General features: G+C 34.8%; 1 protein-coding gene across 1 annotated transcript; it reads left to right on the top strand.

Annotated features, from left to right (window-relative positions):
• Window positions 1–4368: 4368 nt before the first annotated feature.
• On the top strand, window positions 4369–14621 carry RBM11 (RNA binding motif protein 11; the record flags this gene model as incomplete). The annotated part of the gene is made up of 5 exons (XM_080695513.1): window positions 4369–4464; window positions 6469–6631; window positions 7948–8020; window positions 12477–12573; window positions 14334–14621. The coding sequence occupies 5 exons, from the start codon at window positions 4369–4371 to the stop codon at window positions 14619–14621; spliced, it is 717 nt and encodes a 238-aa protein (XP_080551639.1).
• Window positions 14622–19363: the final 4742 nt, after the last annotated feature.

Genomic DNA, 19363 nt, shown 5'->3' with positions numbered 1-19363 from the left:
TTTGCGTTCGTTTTGATCACAAACTAAGTTGTCTTTATATAACATAAAATCAATAATGAAATCCATACCCATGAAGCTGTCAAGTATAAACTATGGGTTTTTCATGTTTACATCATTTTGCATCCAAAACACAGAGGCTATTTTAACATTTTAAATTCTAGCTTATCTCTTGAGTCTAAAATTTGAAAATAAGAGCAAACTTGTTCTTCATATGATAGCTATTTTTAAATTACTATAGTTTCTCTTTTTATATGTTCACTTAATCCTCTTATTTTCCTTCCAGAAATGGAGTTCAGTAAGGAAGAAAAATAGAGTCATTCTAAATATATGGATTTTTAAGTTCAAAAATTGAATTTATTTTTAGGAAATTCCTTTAGTTTGATTTACTTGATCTCTGAGCACTTTAAGAGAGGCTTCATTTTTTAAGTGAGTGCTACTGATATGAAATTATATGCTCACCACCACCAAATAATGTAGGTCCTTCCATAGCACTGAGTCAAAATAACTATCCCTCTCTAACAAAGATATAAATAAACCACATCATTTAGGTGGGAAGAAAGATGATATAGGTATCATTAATGAAAACCACACTTTTTAAAAAATTTATACTGGTTAAATTAAAAGATAAATATTTCTTATTTAACATATAATTTTGCTTTGTGCTTGTGAAGCGACACTGTAATATGTCTCTTGGGTATTACTTTTATCTTTATCATTGCAATAATCTCATACAAACTTGGCATTTTATATATTATGATACATAGTAAAGTTTCAAAATTAATTTATTATCATATACTTTACTTACTGTTAATAGGAGAGGAATGTGGTTATTTAAATCTATTACATGAAGTAGAAAAAATTCAGAAGTATTACATAAAATACCACTAATTTAGTAGAATATTATTTATTTAGGACTGATTTAGTCCTTCTTATATATAAAAAGGGGTTATAAAACATATCTACATGTTTTGCAATGTAAATAATAATAAAGTATGGGTGATGGTGAGAAGGAGGTGATGATAATGATTAAAAAGACGTAAAATTGACTGAGCTCTTTGTACCAAGCAAGCTTCTGAGCATTTTTAAATAATCAGAATAGTTAAATAATGTTTATTGGGATGGGAAAGTCACTGAATCTCAGAACATACTTTGGCACAACTTTTAACTTTGCAATATTTCAAAATGTTTAATAATATTAACCTATGACTCTGTAATTAAATACTTAAGGTACTTTCCTACAGAAATCTAAGGCTCTTTTATGATAATGATCTACATGTTTACAAGGACAAATGAGCCATAATATTTAACTAAGCATTATAGCCAAAAAATGGAAAAAATACATGTCCAACAATGAGAGGTTCATTGAATTACGTACATACCATGAATTAAAATTAATAATGCAGCTAGATCTATATTTATAGGTGTAGAAAACTTTCATTACTGTTTTAGACTTAAAAGGACAAGCTGAAAAATGTCAGTGATGATATGATTTTTAAATTATATAAAATGTACATTGAATAGTTCAAAACTCAGATGGTTTTCCTCCAAAATTACTGACCTTATATGTAGATGCATTGGTAATTTTTACTTTCCTAATTATTTCTTTTTCAATAATGACATATAAAATGAATGTAAACTCAACAAAATACTCTGTATTTACTTGAGGGCAAATACCCTTAGGGAAACCAGAGTAAAGTCAAAAATGTGAGTATGAAAAATGTAAAGGTAAAATGAAGTCAATAAAAAGGACCCAACAGAGTCCCGTGGCAGTAATTTGTCAATTTTCTCCATTTGTTCATTCATTCATTCATTCATTCATTCATTCATTCATTCATTCTTAATCATCTACTGACTGGCATAGACTTAGCTGTTAGGGATATAATGTAGAGATGTTCATTTTTCAAACAGAATTATTTCAGCAACTATTTATCATAGATCCACAGTTGTTCTTGGATCACTCTAGACACTTAAGTATATTTACCACATGATAGTAGAGGAAGGAGGACTTGACAGAAGTCAACCTAGGGAACTACAGTGCCACACCGGTGGGACTACCAGGTAATCTAGATTACAGGGTTCAAGGAATCCTTGCAGCTCAGCAACAACAACAAAATAGTACTAGTCAGCTGGGTAAAGAAGAAAGAGAAAGGAACTCATATATACATACATATATGAACATATATTTTCATTTTATATGTTCACAAAGATAGATGTATAAGACATCCTTATATGTATAATGGTTAATTCTTTATATTCATTGCATTTATACCATCACTACCTTACATGCAGCTAACGGTCCAGTTAGTTGCATATAATGTTCCAGTTAGAGAGTAAACTGAATTGTTTTTAAGATATTGCTAGATTTATTGCCGAGTATACATTCAATGAGACAGAAAATGTCATAGTTACATTAGGAAAATGTTAGACCCAAGTGCAGTGGTATGTGGCTGTAATTCTAGGGATTCAGGAGGCTGAGGCAGGAGGATCACAAATTCAAGGTCAGTCTTCGGAACTTAGCAAGACTCTGCCTCAAAATAAAACTATAAAGGGAGCCTGGGATGTAGTTTAGTGGTAGAGCTCCCCTGGGTTCAATGCTGAAGGAAAGAAAAAGAGATGGAGGGAGGGAAAGAAGGAAAGGAGAGAAGAAAGGAAGAAAGGGAGAGGAAAGGAAGAGGGAGGGAAGGAAGAAATTTATTATTATTATTATTATTAATTATTATTATTACGGGTCTGGGGATGGAACCCATGTAGCTCTACCTCCAAGCTTCATCCCCTGCCCTACTTTTTATTCTTTATTTTGAATCACCGTCTCACTAAGTTACAGAGGCCCTCACTAATTAGCTGAGGCAGTCTGCAAACTGCAATCCTCTGGTCTCAACCTCCGCAATGCTGGGATTACAAGTGAATGCCACCATGCCCAGCAGGAAGAACTTTTTGAATATACAACTAACTGCATGACCTCAATTTCAGAGCTTATTATACTATTATACTTATTATACATAGCCATACATAAACACTGAATTTTAAAATGAAATCTCAAGATATAGCTTCTGGATACACATGGTAAGAGAGGTTAAAGGGAAAAAGTATTGTTTTGGATAAGCTATATGAGATCTCCACATACAACTTGCACATATTCTTTCATTTTGTCAATATATGTTCGTTATTTGATTACATTGTACTAATTTTCGGACCATCTTCCAAACCTACTACACTTGGTGTATACTGATGGCAAAAGAAAGTGTAAAAATACCTATAGACTCATGAAGTTTCAATTGAGGGTAACTACTAAAGGAGTTGACACTTATATTACATTTGCATTGCATAAAAAGTCTATTTCTCCCACTATGCAGATTTTTATATTCACCTTTATTTCCCAAGATCTAAAGACAGTGCCTGACATAGGAAATAGTCAGAAAATGTATGTTAAGGAAAGCAATTTTATTTAGTCTAATACATCCTTTAAGAAACATTACCTGAATCCCAAAGAGAAGTTATTTGTTCAAAGACGTAAAATTAGAGCTAAATGAGAATAGTTATTTTAATGTGTCTTTTAATCTAACCTATCAAACAAGTAAAAGCATGCCTTCTCAACTCAAAATTAAATCCCATCACTACACCAAACTAAAGACCAAATGGTGTCTTTACTTGTAAAATATTTACAGGATGACTTCAGGGTTTTATGAAGACAATTTCCAAGGATTCCTGGATATAGGCTTTTTCTCAAGTTCAGGCTCCTTCTGAGACCATTTGAACCTTCTGTAGTTGTTTTCAAAGATGTCTCTCACGCAACATAAATTTAATCTCAGTACTGTATTGCATAAAGATTCATCCATCCATTCATTCTTCCAAAACTTATTTTTATAAAAAATTTAATTTTTTAAGTATTAATGATTTACCCATTTGCTCATTGGAGACAATGAAATTAATCTTTTCTCAAAAGCCTAGAAGGAAGTTCTGAAATAAAATAACTAAATCTTAAATCATCTCTAGAGACATTTTTATTTTAAATGGTGGTTGAATAAAACCAAAATCAATTAACAATGTGAACAAAACAGAGGGGAAACCCTACCTTCCATAGCCCACTTCCCCCAAGCAATGGGCAAAGACGCTAAAGCTTTAAACTCACTCTCCCTTTCCCTGGGTCCCAGCTGGATCCAGGGCCAGGGCAGCAGAGCGGTGGGCGTGGTCAGCGATGTCATATGGGCGTGACTTGCGTTTTCTGGTGGCGGGCGTGGCCTGTTGCCTCGCCCCGCCCCGGCGCGCGCTCCCGTCGTCGGCCACGCCCCTCTCCTGGTTCGGCGCGGTATAGCAGGGCGAGGGGGCGGGGTTTGATGCTTCTTCCATCCTGAGGTCGAGATCGGAGGGATGTTCCCTGCTCAGGAGGAGGCCGACAGGACCGTGTTTGTGGGGAATTTAGAGGCCCGAGTGCGGGAAGAGATCCTTTATGAGCTGTTCCTCCAGGTACCGTCCGCGGGGCCGGGGCGGCGCGGGAAGGAAGCGCCGCCGGAGGGCGGGGAGCACCTGGACCACCGGAGCCCGGCCCCCTTCTCGCCCTCTCGGGTGCCTGGGTTTCCTTTTATTTTTGACCTAGCGCACCTGTCTCCTTGGGAGCCGCTGGAGAATGAAGTGGTTTAGTGTGTGCCCCATCCCTAGGGCAGAGTCCTGAGTGTAGACAGTGGCGGAGCTCCCCCAAGCCTCAGCTCTGAGTAAGGGCTTCCAGGAGGCTGCCAAGGCCTGGGATGTGCTCCAGCTGAAAACAGCCCCGTCATTGTCTCCCTTCAGGTAATAAGCACCCTTGTGCCTTACATCCTGCAAAATGAAAGGCATAGCTTAAGATGATTCCATATACATTACTCATTCTCTCAAACCCCTTTTATGTGGAGAGTATTTGTGTTGTATCATGATCAATGAGATGATGGGGCAGCCACTTTACCATGACTGTCACCAATTGACTGCCTGGAAAAGGCCTTTTATTTCATGCCAAGAAGACCTTCAGAAACTTTCTGAGGCCTGATACTGCAGTATTAAGATTTCTGTGTCTTGTAAATCCAGTCACCTGTTGTACACACCTAGGTCTCACTTGCCAAAGGAATATCCTCATTCAGCCACTCACCTAACCATTTAATGATTATTCAGAATTACAAGGAAAACACAAAGTAAGCTGCTGGGCACACACACTTAAGAGACACCCCTTAGGCTTTATATAAGGGGAAAATATAATTACTATTATGCAGGATAATCTACAAAAGAGAGGGGAACACAGTATGAAAAAGTGCTTTTTTTTTTCTGAAAAGGTGAGCTCTGAGCTCGCAGTGTTACTTTGGGCCAATACGTGAGTGTCTCGGTTACCTCAGTTGCCACGTGGGAATAATAGCGTCTTAAATGAGCAATTGTGAAGACTGTGATGCTGTTGTGAGGAATAAATGAGCTAATCTAGGTAAAACAGAGCTACGGCTGGCATTTACTGCGTCCTGCTGCCACGACAACTAATAATACCAATAGTACTCCTATTATTAACATCAAGAAAAATAAGAAAACAAAACAATAAAATAGGGCTAGATATGTACTTCAGAGGTAGAATATACTTAGGTTCAATCCAATATAAGTAAGTAAAATAAATAAATAAATAAATAAAAGAGCTGGGTTGTAGTTTGGATAGAGAACGTCCCTGGAATCAATCCCCAGCATATTTTATATATAGTCTTTAATTATATGCATAGTTTATTTTATATAGAGGTAATTTCTAATCATTATCTGTGTTTACTTGATATGATCTAAAATTTACCAATTAAGAACGAGAGAGAAAAGTAAATTTACAGTTATTTTCCTCTAGATCATGTTGAACCCTCCAAAAAAGAGGTGAGGGGAGATGGAGGTGGGGTTGCAGTACCCCACACACGTGCTTTTTAGTCAGTAAGAACTGGATTCATGTCAGTTGTGTGGATTTATAAGGATATATATATATATATATATATATATACACACACACATATATATACTATCTTTAATTTTTATAATTTTCTTCTTCCGCCTAAACAAAAGGCAAATCTTATTTAATAGATCAAGCAGTAATTTTAGTTTTTTTAAATTTTTACCTAGAAAGAATTTGTTATTTCAATTATTTAGTTGAACATTGATGAATATGTATGGAGACAAAGTAATATTTTAATCTTCGATTTGAGTTCTCTCTAAATCGATTTTTAAAGCCTAAACAAAAGATAGTCTTTCTTTCCTCTTAATATTTAGAATTGTTATCTAGAACTTCCTTTTTCATGAATGCTTATTTGATAGCCAGAGTATGCAAGGTATAAGGAAGTGTGAGGTTTATCAGGAATAAGCATTATTAGCAGAACTCAACATCATGAGTGCTAACAGATGTCTTTAGTCAAAGTTGAATTTGTTTGATTTACCTGAATGTAAAAAAATTTTGGATTTATGAGAAAATAATTTTTAAGTTTCTCATAGGCTGGGCCACTAACCAAAGTAACTATATGCAAAGACAGAGACGGAAAACCAAAGTCCTTTGGATTTGTCTGCTTTAAGCACTCAGAATCTGTGGGTTATGCCATAGCTTTACTGAATGGAATTCGTTTATATGGAAGACCAATTCATGTGCAGTACAGATCAGGTACGTCCTCTTACTTATTAAAGTGTGCTTTGTGGTTGCTGCTATGCTCAGAAGTGTAAGCATTTTGTTTTCCATATAGTGTAAGACATAAAAATGGCTTCTGTGGTTGTTGTTAATTTTCTTAGAACACATATCTAATTCATAATATTGTGTCATTAATTATTATATATTGCCAGTTAAGTTATATTAGCAAACCTATAGCATCTATTTTATAGTAAAATTTAAAATTTTCTGTTTTAGGATCAGCCAGCAAATAGATAGGATGAGAGTTAGCAACTCATAAATTGAGTAAATCTACATGAACTGAATACATAACTCTAGCTTTCATAAGCAAGGCTGTTGACTGATCTTGTCAGTGCCAATGTATGGTATCAAGTAGCTACTATTTAGAAGACCAGTGGGTACATGAGATCTTCTGGGGCCAATTCAATGCATGTTGCCAGGGTCTGAATTTAAGCCCGTGTAACAGCAAAGAGGCCAAAGGTAGAGTGGTGCTTACTAGTGGTAGATGAAAGCTTCCTTCAGACCTCAAATGCCTTGTCCTGATCTGATAATCATCTACAATTAGATTTCCAATTAGATCCTGATAGTCATCTACAATTAGATTTCCAAAAAATGTTACACTATATCTTTCAGGGAGCTATTAGAGGACATCTAGGTAATTCTTACAATACGCATGTTCTAATTATTGTATAATGATACAGGCTTATTGAGGCATCACTCCTCTAAATGATTCTGACTGACTGATGTGTCACTTCTTTGATATTTATTTCTCTTCTCTACTACAAACAAATAAGAATAAAAAAGCAATATCCTTTTACATTTCACTTTTTAAAACATGCATGGCTGCATTATGTTCTTTGATGCTGTCCAGTTAACTCACACAGGCTGGCAGAGTAGTTCAGAGTATGTTATGCTTTGGCGCAATCTTTATAATAATGAGTTGGCTTTTGTCTGTGTAGTTAACAGAAACTATGCCTTTTACACTGAGGGCAAATAACACTGTTTGCTGCTTTTAGTTTACAGGTGTGTAGAACAAAAATAAATCATGCATCTTATATAGTCCCATGTCCATGTCATCCTTATACGTGACTATTGCTTTTGGACAAAGATTGATTATAATTTATTTATTTATTTATAATAATGTACAATATTTATAAATATGACTTGAGAGGTAAGATAAATGTGCACCTATCTTTATTAGTGTGGAATATTAAGTCAGTACTATGTCCTAAAAGGTTTTGGATTATTTTATATTGTCATGTGAGAACTCCAAGTAATTGTACCATGAAGTAACCATTGTATCTCTTTTAAAGGAAGTTCTCGCTCTTCTGAACCAGCGAACCAAAATTTTGAGAGCTGTGTTAAGATCAATTCACATAGCTACAGGTAACTTAAGTACATTTCCCATAAAGATAAAACAAATAAATATATAGTTACTATATGTATGCATATAGTATATAGTATATAGCATATAGCATATAGCATATAGCATATAGCATATAGCATATAGCATATAGCATATAGTATATAGTAAATAGATATGTGCTGGGAAGAGTTTGAATAGATTCTGATCTATTTCATAACCTTACTATTTAGGCATAGTGTAAAAGTATAGGGGATTATTTGGTTTTCCAATTACACAAAAAGTAACCAAAAATGTTTTAAAGTTCAATCTTAATATTTTCAGTAGTAAGTTATATATATTTACATTTGTAGTGTTTTTATAGTTTCCTGTATACTATTGATAGCTGTTAAATCATTTATACATACAATGTTTTGGTATAATCGACACAGATATTGTTATTCATATTTTATGTTTCAGCAAATATAAACCCAAACGTTAACAAATTCTCAAGGTCATGAGGATGATAAAGTGCCTGCCTTGAAACTAACCCTTCTGACATTAGTCGTTCAATTATTTACTATTTTTAGAATGTCTCTGTGTTGATTTTAAAATAGTCTGGAATATTTCACAGTGCAATTCCTAGATGCATTGGTAACCTCTGAATACACTATCTGCCAAAATCTCCCAGAGGTCATGGAGCAGAAAGGCTTCCAAACCTACTTAAGATGCCCAGGTCTTATTGTGCATTAAATCAGTGTGAAAAAACACAGTGAAAAGCAAGAGCAAAGAGATCAGATAGTTTAGTACACTTCAGTTAGGGTGCAAGTAGGCAGAAGGACAAGTCACTGTTCTGGCTATCCTAACCTTCCGAGGCCCTGTTCTTCTCTTGGCTGCATCACCTTCCCCGCTGATAGAGTCAGGAGGAGGCTAGAGTGGTTTGAGCAAGGGTACCCACTTAGATTGAGTTTTCCTGAAGCTAATGCTACTCAATTTCTCAGAGACATGGAGTAAATACACCTGCCACACAAGGAGCTTGCTGTTTCTTCTGCTTGAAGCCCAAGGGGTTTTATTGGTTTGTTTTGTATTGTGTTACTGTATATGAAACCCAGGAGCTTTCTACCTCCAGGCTTCCAGTCCTATTGTTTTATATTTTATTTGGAAACAGTGTCCCAGTAAGCTACTGAGAGCCTCACTAAGTGGCTGAGGCTGGCTTTGAACCTGCACAATTCTCCTGTCTCAAGTGCTGGGATTGCAAGCGTTCGCCACCACACCTGGCTAAAGCCCACAGGTTTTATCTGAGTTTCTTAGGCAAAGGGAAGGCAAGAAGAGAAGCTTATTAGTATAATCAGTAGTCGGAATCTCTCTCTCTCTGCCTTTGGCATTTCTTATAGGATCTAACTCATTCACCATCTATTATTTCATATGTGTTCCATCTCAGTCTCACATGTTTTTTTATCCTGCCAGTTTTATCGCTAAGAAACCATTAGCTTACTTACAGTTTACCTTAAGCATTTTTATGAGTTTCATCCATCCTATTTGTTTTGTTCTTTCTCAGCAAAACTGGATATTCGCAAGTACACTAATAATAACTGACTGCCTATCCCTGTTAATTTTGTCAGCCCTTCGAGGCATAGAAGAGTGGCCTCTTGAGAATGACAAATGCCTAGACCTATATTGAAGAGAAGTACTGAACCCCAACTAAAACACGCTGTGCTTCACATCATCCTTGTCCACACCACTTTAGTATTAGTGAAATTAGAAGTTAAGAAAGTATGGTGAAATTAGGTTGTATGGGTTTATATTTTGCCTCTATTTTTCCCACTCCAGTAATAGTGTGAACCTGAATAAGTCATTTTACCGCCATGTGCTCCATTTCTAAAACGAAAAACATATTGAGAGAATCAAAATTTATAAGTCAAGGTTCTTAAAATACTGGACACCTAGTATTTAGCAAGTGCTAGAAAACAAAGCACACAATGTATTACTCTGGTAGAAAAAGCACCATATATTTACGGATTGAGTCATGTATGTGATATAATATCTTCCCTTTTTCTTAATAACAAATGGAAAAGATAGTTTTGCTCAGGCATTAGGAAGGAATGAGATATTTAAGATTCAGGCAGAGTTAAGAGACTATAGGCATTAGAAGGTGACAGTAAAATTCTTGTGTTCTTTGCTTATGTTTAACCTACAGTTTCTAAGTCATCAGAGAGTCTGGGATATAGTATCTAAGTTCTGTGAATATTTTATTATGCTCACTTCACTGGTGATTCTTTATTCCAGTGTTTATCATACTATCAGGGAAGTATGAAAATAGGTTTTCATGTCCTATAAGTAATATGCAAAGAAAAATAGTGCCCGCACAATTTTCTAGTCTTTCATTAATTTTCCTCTTAAATGTTTCTTACTGCCTCTTGGCTTCATCTTTTATGAATATATCTTACATTAATTTTTCAGGGATGCTGTAACAAAGTACTAAAATGGATCTGTAGTTCATGGTGTTTTGATGGCAGTGTTTTATATTCCTTGGATTACAGAAGCATTACCCAGAACTCTGACTTCATTTTCACATGGTGTTCTTGTGTTCATCTCTCTCCAAGTTGCCCATATTTATAATGACACCAGTCACTTTTGATTATGGAGTCATCCTACTCTATTATGATCTCATCTTAACTATTGACTATTTTTAAGTAATGTCATACCCTGAGATACTGGGAGTTAGTGCCTCAACAGACGAATTTAGGGGGACTTGTTGGCTCCATAACAGTCCCTCATTCATCTATCTATTTATTTATTTTCTTATTTATTTATTTTTGCTTTACTGGGGATGGAACCCAGGGCATCCTACCTCCGAGCTATACCCCCAGCCCTATTTTTTATTCTTTATTTTGAAACAGGGTCTCACTGAGTTGCAAAGTAGTTGAGTCCTAAGTAGTTGAGGCTGTCAATGAATCCTGATCCTCCTGTCTCAGCCTCCTAAATGCTGGGATTACAAGCATGTGCCACCACGCCCTGCTGATAGCTCCGCTATGCAAACAAAGATGTATGTCCTGAGATCCACATGGAAAGAAAGTGGTTTTATATCATCTCTAGCTGTTTTTTTTTAAAGATACTCATCTCACTTCCTCTGCTACTGAGACACATCTTCCTCACTCTGTAATCTCTCTCTACTTTTTATACTTTCTTTGCTATCATCCTCCCCCAACACACACACACACACACACACACACACACACACACACACACACACACACACACACACATCTATGGTCTACCTAAAACCTGTCTCCTAACCAGCTTCTTCTGTTCTTCTTCCTCTCACTGATAAATCTCTTTTTTCCTTTTACATCCTATCTTCCTATTCACTTCCATTATGACCTGGGAGCTGCTTTTATGAAGTTATCAGGAACCTTCTGATCAATCATTCAACTGGCCTTGATGTTTATTCACTTTACCCCTGTGTAACCAGTAACATTTAATTCCTTAATATTCTTCAATACTTTTGCTGGTTTCTGTGTTACTGCTCTATAAATGGGGTCTCTGCCTATCCATCTAACTGTCATTCTTTTTCTCATCCAGTTTTCTTCTCTACCTGTCTGTGCTCATTTCACCCTTTCCCCCAGTGCACTTCCCAGCCATTACTGCTATTCCCTAACCATTACTGCTATTCACATTAAAATTTCGGGCATATTATAGAGCTAGTAGACTATTAGAATTAGTTCTGTAGAGTAGAACCAATCATGTACTTGTATTACACAGATACGTAAGTGAAACTTGGCGACATGAAAGTTTTTTAAATTATAAATTATCTTTATCAACATAAAGAAAACATCAATAAATGATTTTATGTTGACCCCAGCAATCCATTTATAGTTTAATTTTTAATGCTTAAATAGTAAAGACACATTTAAAAATAGTAGGTGAAGCCGGGTGTGGTGGTGCATGCTTGTAATCCCTGTGCTTGGGAAGTGGAAACAGGAGGATCACGCTGGTTCCAAGCCAGCCTTGCTGGTTTAAGAGACCCTGTTTCCAAATAAAAAATATAAAAAATAGGTCTGGGAGTGTGGCCCGGAGGTAGAAGGTTTTCCAGGATCTCTCGTACCACACACACAAAAAAATAGGTGAAAATTTCTACCTTTTTTTCTATCCTTTATGTAGACAATTGAAATATACTGCAAGTGATTATTATTTGTTAAAAATGTGTTTTATGCCTTTATACAGATATTACCTGGTATAACGTTTTTATATCAGAAAGCCAAATGCTATTCTGAATGTTATAATTCTATATTAAGTAATTAAGCAATTAATATAGTACTCTTTCACTGTGTTGTCAGTATGAAAAATGATTAATTATTTGTATGTGTATTTAAGGTAATTAATCCTAACTTGAGAGAAGTTCTTTCTGTCAAATTATAGAAAATTGTCATTTTTGAGAGAAAAGACATTCATATCTAGAAATTTTATAATTTTATTGCTTTTCCTTTTATTTCTCTAAAGGAATGAAGAAATGGTGGGTAGATCTTCATTTCCCATGCCGTTTTTTCCAATTAATAATGCTGCCTCTACTCAGGAATATTTTTTCTTTCAGAAAATGGTAAGTTTGAAACACCTTTGGTTCAGTGTATAATATGCCACAAATTTTAGTAGATCATAAAAACTAGCCTTAACATTTGGTGTTCAAGACTAAACCTGGCATGAAGACAGAAGATGCCTCAGCAAGGTCCCTCCATGGTGTTATATGATTACACAGTATCATACCTCACACATACAGCCAGTGAGAACAACATCACACCTCAGCAAACAATCAGTGCATCAACAGAAAACAGGAGAATGATGGTGGTGATAATACAGTGGTCTAAATGAAATTTGAGTGCTGAGTTCTCATTTGAATTACTGTTCTAAAATGTATTTTTAGAATTGAATAATTTCACTTAGTGTGAAGTGTTTTTACATAATTCCATCAATCATAAGTAAATTGCTTTTGAACATGGATTAAAAAATAGTTGTTCTTTTAAAAACAAAATTATATGAAGGTTTTCAAGTACTAATCTATATTATTTCCAAAGGCTCTCAAAAATTTGTTATAGCCTAGAAATCTTAAGTATGATCTTAGAAATGAACCTACTTTTTTAACTTCTCACTTTGTAGATAAGAAAATGGAAGTCCAGGAAATTAGACCCAAGATTATATAGTTTATTTACAGATGTGAGACAACACAGATCCTCTTATTCACAGGTTTATTTTTGCAAATACTAAACATATATGTGAGTTTTGATTTTTCAAATATCCATTTCCAATTAGTAAACAAAGAAATTTTCTTGTAGAATGGTGTTTTCATTTTGGAAAGAAAACAACTTTTAGTTAGAGTTAAAAATTAAAAATCAACCAGTTCTGACCTGATACTGCCAGTCTTTTTCCCAGCATTTTTTATCTTTTGATAGATAGAGATGGATATGAGGTGGGTGACAAGTTTAGGATATCACTATTAATCTCTAATCTGCTCTGAGTAGTTAGAAATTTGAATTAGGAACTTGTTTTTAAAGACAAGAAGCATCTCTCTATCATTGGTAATTGTGTTGTACAATGTGAAGGCCATTAAGCTACATGTAGACCTAAAAATTTTAAACTTGATTTAATTTTAATTAAAATGTAAATAGATAATTTAGTTATAGGTAATTTTACATGAATTTGAAATGATTGGAGTTTGTTACTATGTTTTTACAGCCATATGCAGTTGTTCATTTTCTATGATCTAAATTGAGATAGGATGTTTTCAGTGAAAATTTAGCATCCAAATTGGCATGTGCTTTGAATGTAAAATGTATATCATGTTTTGAATATTTGATACGAAAATAAAAATAAAATATTTTAATAGGTTATATACTTAAAATATGTTAAAATGACAATATTTTGGACATATTGGGGTAAATAAATACATTATATAGTTTTACCTTTGTTTTACTTTTAAATTGTGACTACTAGAAAATTTAAAACTAAATATGTGGTTTGTATTTTATTTCTGTTGAACAGGGTTAATCTATATTGCAGTAAGTTATACATTACCTTGACTATGTTAACTATTTAAGGAAACTCCTACATACCTACTATGAAAATTTACTTTGTTTTTTTATACTAAAATACCTTTGGTTTATTTACAGCTACTATAATTCATGTTATAATTTTTATACATTTATTGATACATTATAGTCTTATATAATGTAATTTGTAATGATAATGACATATATCATGCACACAACATTAAACCGTTTTAGCATGATTTAACTGTTAACTTTTTAAAACGTTTTTGGGTTTATTTTGGTAGATAAATGTCTTTTTCTTTTTCTTTTTCCACAGCAGTGGCATGCACATAACCCAGCAGTGCAGCTTCCTTACTATGAGATGACAGCTCCACTTCCTAGCAGTACACCTGGGTCTTCCTCACTGACTCAGGTTCCAGATCTAGAGGCGGGGCCTAGCTCTTATGAATGGACTCTCCAACAGCAAAGTGACTCTGACCTCTATCAGATGAATACAAGAAAGAGGCAAAAGCAAACCAGTGACAGTGACAGTAGCACTGAACACAATAGAGGAAATGAATATGGCCAAAAATTCCGAAAGTGTAAGAAAAAGAAAAGATATTAGTATTAACTTCACATGAAACTTATCCACAGTGGTTTTAATTCTCATTAAGGAAAAATCTGTATGCTACCAAATGACCAATATATTGACTATCTTGTATTTTTGGAAATAACTAATATCTATAAAATATCCATTTGTCTGGTTTGTAATTCATTTCTTGCCTTGAATGACAGAATTTTTTAAAAATAATATACTACTTCTTATATTTGTCATATGTTTAGCCCATTGTCAATAAGAAATACTTTCTATCATTTTATTTTAGTACTGATGATGAAATTTCACTAAATTATTAATTAAAAGTCACTTGCTGAATACTAATGAAGGTATGGCCATACCTTCCTTGATTGTCACCTATAACCTTCAACTACAAACAGATGGATTGGAAGTGAACCAGGGAATTTGCTGAGAGAATTAATTCAAACACCGAAGCTGCGTGTTGTTCCTAATGAATGTATTATAAACTGGCTTTGTTCCCTTTTTAAATCACATTTTATATTTTATGTTTATATACATTGTTTCTGAGCCTTCCTCTTCTTCAGGTTTATTGTATAAAATAAGGACATATGACAGTGATACCAAAGGAAAGATAATAATTATGAGGCTAGGTTTTGTGTCATTGCCTTGTTATAAGAATTAGTTAGGTACACCTGCCTCTTTAGTTCTCACTTTTTTGTATTATGAAAATAAAGTTGGCTATGTTGTGTTTATTATCTTCCTCTTTTACCAGCAAGGTTTAAGAGGTCACATTAATTCAACATATTTAAATATGGATAATAAACAAGTAAATAGAATGTTTCATTAATGTGTGATATTTAATATTTATTGTTCAAAAGGTTTCCAATTTGGGGTTCATTTATTTAAAAAAATAAATACATGTAAAATAAATGGTTTATTGAACATTCTTGTTAATTTTACAGCTAACTATAAATTAAAATCATATGAAGCTGGGCCAGGCATGGTGGCACACGCTTGTAATCCCCACTCTTGAGAGGTGGAGACAGGAGGATCGCGCAGGTTCGAAGCCAGCCTCACTGGCTTAAGAGACCCTGTTTCCAAATAAAAATATAAAACATAGGTGTCTGGGAGTGTAGCCTGGAGGTAGAAGGATTTCCAGGAACCCCAGTACCACCAAAAAAAAAAAAAAAAAAAAAGAAAGAAAAAAAAATGATATGAAGCCGAGCATGGTGGCGCACGCCAGTACTTGGGAGGCTGAGACAGGAGGATCACACAGGTTTGAAGCCAGCCTCAGCTACTTAGGCTCTCAGCAATTTAATGAGACCCTGTTTCCAAATAAAGTATAAAATAGGTCTGGGAATATAGCCCAGAGGTAGAAAAGCCCCTGAGTTCCACCCCCAGTACCACCAAACAAAAGAAAAAAAAATGTGAAAACTTACAAGAAAATGGGAAATAGGAGGAACTCCAGACAAAGGAGGAGAAACCTTAGATGAGTAAATATGGTGACCTAACTGAGGGAGATGGGTAAGGGGAAGAGGTAACCTCTAATGAGCATGATGTAAATTCACAAACATATCAAAGTCAGTCACTAAGACAAACATAAGGAGGGAAGAGGGAGGGAATGGGGTGGGAATTGGGGAAGGGCTAAATGAGTGATATGTGCATGTATGCCTCTACCATCCTGTACCTCGTAATGATATATAATTATAATGCACCAATAAATTGCAAAAATGATGAAAATCATATATTTATTAAAGCTAATTGAATTATTCACATATCATTGGTATTTAGCCACCCAGTTTTGTAGGAAAGGCTATGCTTGGAAGTTTTTTTTTACATATTGCATCACACTTCATAGATACCTACTATTTAAAAGAATCAAGATGTTTTAATAAAAAGAGTAATGGGACTAATCCTTGTTATAAATATATAATTTAGTAGGACTTAATACATGAATATTAAGCTATTTTCATCTGATTTATAGGAAAAATTAAATTCTGATTTATGTAGGTTTAGCTATGTTTTAATGTTCCTGTATATTCAGAATAAAAATATCTTTAATTCACATGTCTGCAATTTAAAATGAAGCCAAAAGGGTTATATTCCTACGTAATTAAAAAACAACTTATATTCAAATACATTAACTCCATCTTCACTCCAATCTAGTCTTTAATTTATAATTTATCTTAAAACTAAAAGTTTTCATTGTGATTGGCATTATAAGAAGTATGTATATAAGGATGTTTCTTAGTTGTTAAAAATACCACATTTAGAGGTGAGGACCCTCGGGAAATGATGGAATCATAAGGGTGCTGTCCTCATCAGAGGAGTGAATCAATCTCTCTCTCTCTCTCTCTCTCTCTCTCTCTCTCTCTCTCTCTCTCTCTCTCTCTCTCTCTCTCTCTCTCTCTCTCTCCCTTGACTGCTATGAACTGTGTATGTTTCCTCCAGGTTGTTTCCTCCAGGTTGACCTTCTTCAATATGCTTCACCTGAAGTTCAAAGAAATGGAGCCAGCCAACCATGAACTGAAAGCTCTGAAACAAAAGCCAAAATAAACCTTCTCACCTCTAGGGTGTCATATCAGGTATTCTTTTCTCACGTTAGTGAAAAGCTAACTAATATCAGTGTCTACTTTAACTAGCCAATCAATTTGAACCAAACAGAAGACTAGGAAATTCACCTCTATTATATAATTTTTTATTCTTAAAAATAAGTATAAATTGTACTACCAACTATAAAAAATTATCTGTTTTCCCAAGGCTATATATTTGCATTATTTATTTATTTATTTATTTATTTATTTATTTATTTATTGGTGGTACTGGGGTTTCTGGAAGCCCTTCTACGTCTGGGTTACACTCCCAGACCTAGTTTATTTATTTATTTTTATTTGGAAACAGGGTCTCTTAAGCCAAGGAGGCTGGCTTCGAACCAGCATGATCCTCCTGTCTCTGCCTCCCAAGTGCGGGAATTAAAAGCTTGCGCCACCACGCCTGGCTTATATTTGCATTATTTATGGCTTTTACTTGCATCAGGTGGTTTTACTTTCTAATTTTAATCTTTTAAAAGTTTCATTCAGTTTTAAGTACAATTTTACTTGTTCTGCTTCAAATGCTACAAAAAGCTTGGAATCTAAAGTCAAAATTTAACATTTTGAGTGTTATTATGAACTCTGTTTTAATAAATGAGTCTCTAATGCATCAGACAGTAACAAAATGAAAAAAAATTACAACAAAATTTAGAAATATACACAGGCCAAACACCACTATAAAATTTGCTGACATGGCCCATGCCCAGCTATGATTTCATTTGTGTAGCCATTAAGACATGGGCAGTATCTGTCAAATCTCAGCATTAAATGCAATTATTATAAACAGTAGCTAATTTATTCTAACATGATTATTATGAAACTGATAGGAAATTTTTAGTTATCTACTTAGAGATCAATGAGGGAAAAATTGTGCTTTCTCTATCACTAGTCAGGTGCAAAAATCTTGCACATTGACACATTGTCAGCCTTTTCATTGTACGGCTGGACACAAATAAACTGATGGTTGAATAGCTAGTGAGATTTCTGTGCCTGGCATGGTGGCACACACCCATAATACCAGAACTTGGGAGGTTGAGACAGGAGAATTGCAAATTCAAGGGTAGCCTCAGTAACATGATGAGCGAGACTCTCCGCCAACTACAGAGACCCTACTTCAAAACAAAAACAAACAAAAAATGGTTGAAGCTATAGCTCCAAGGTAGAATACCTCTGGGTTCAATCCCTAGTACCTCAAGAAAGAAGGAAGGAAAGAAGGTAGGAAGGAAGGAAGGAAGGAAGGAAGGAAGGAAGGAAGGGAGGGAGGGAGGAAGGAAGGAAGGAAGTCCAAATTGTTAAGAAAGCCATATAACCCAATAGCAGAAAGTAGCTTAATTTGTTGACAAAATAATTTTAATATACATTTATTCAAAAAGACAAAAAAGTTAGCTGGGGGTGGTGGTACATGCTTATAATCCCAGTACTTGGAAGGATAGGAGATGAGGACTGCGCAGGTTTGAAGCCAGCCTCAGCTACTTAGTGAGGCTCTCAGGAACTTGGTGAGATCCTGTTTCCAAACAAAACATAGAATAGGTCTGGGAGACTACCCTGGAGGTAGAAAGCCCTTGGCTTCCATCTCTAATACTACAAAAAAAAGACAAAAATTGCCAAACACCTTGTAAAAAGGTTCTCAAAATCATTATTTATCAGGAAAATGTAAATAAAAACCCACCATGAGCCGGGCGTGGTGGTGAACGCTTGTAATCCCCGCGCTTGGGAGGCAGAGACAGGAGGATCACACTGGTTCAAAGCCAGTCATGCTGGCTTGAGACCCTGTTTCCAAATAAAAGTATAAAATAGGTCTGGGAGTGTAGCCCAGAGGTAGAAGGGCTTCCAGGAACCCCAGTATTACAAAACAATAAAAAATGAAAAATAAAAAACCACCATGAGCCTTGTAAATATTAGTATAACTGTGATCAAAACATCAAGAGACTCAAATGTTAAAAAAAAAAGGTTATGGAAAAAATAACCCTTGTATAAAAATGATGAGAATGCAGATTGGTGTAGCCATTATAAAAACAGTATGGGAATTTCTGAAGAAATTAAAAATAGAGCTACTATATGATCCAGTAATCTCTCTTTTCAGTACATAATCAAAGGAAATGGAATTAGCAGATATCTGTACTCTGGTTCATTTTATCATTATTTACAATATCAAATATATAGAAACATATAAGTATCCAATGGTGAACAAAAGAATAA

The sequence above is a fragment of the Muscardinus avellanarius genome (assembly GCF_963383645.1).
Source record: "Muscardinus avellanarius genome assembly, chromosome: 5".
Lineage (NCBI taxonomy): Eukaryota > Metazoa > Chordata > Mammalia > Rodentia > Gliridae > Muscardinus > Muscardinus avellanarius.
The sequence above is the reverse complement of the archived record's forward strand: the minus strand, read 5'-3'. Positions and strand labels throughout refer to the sequence as shown.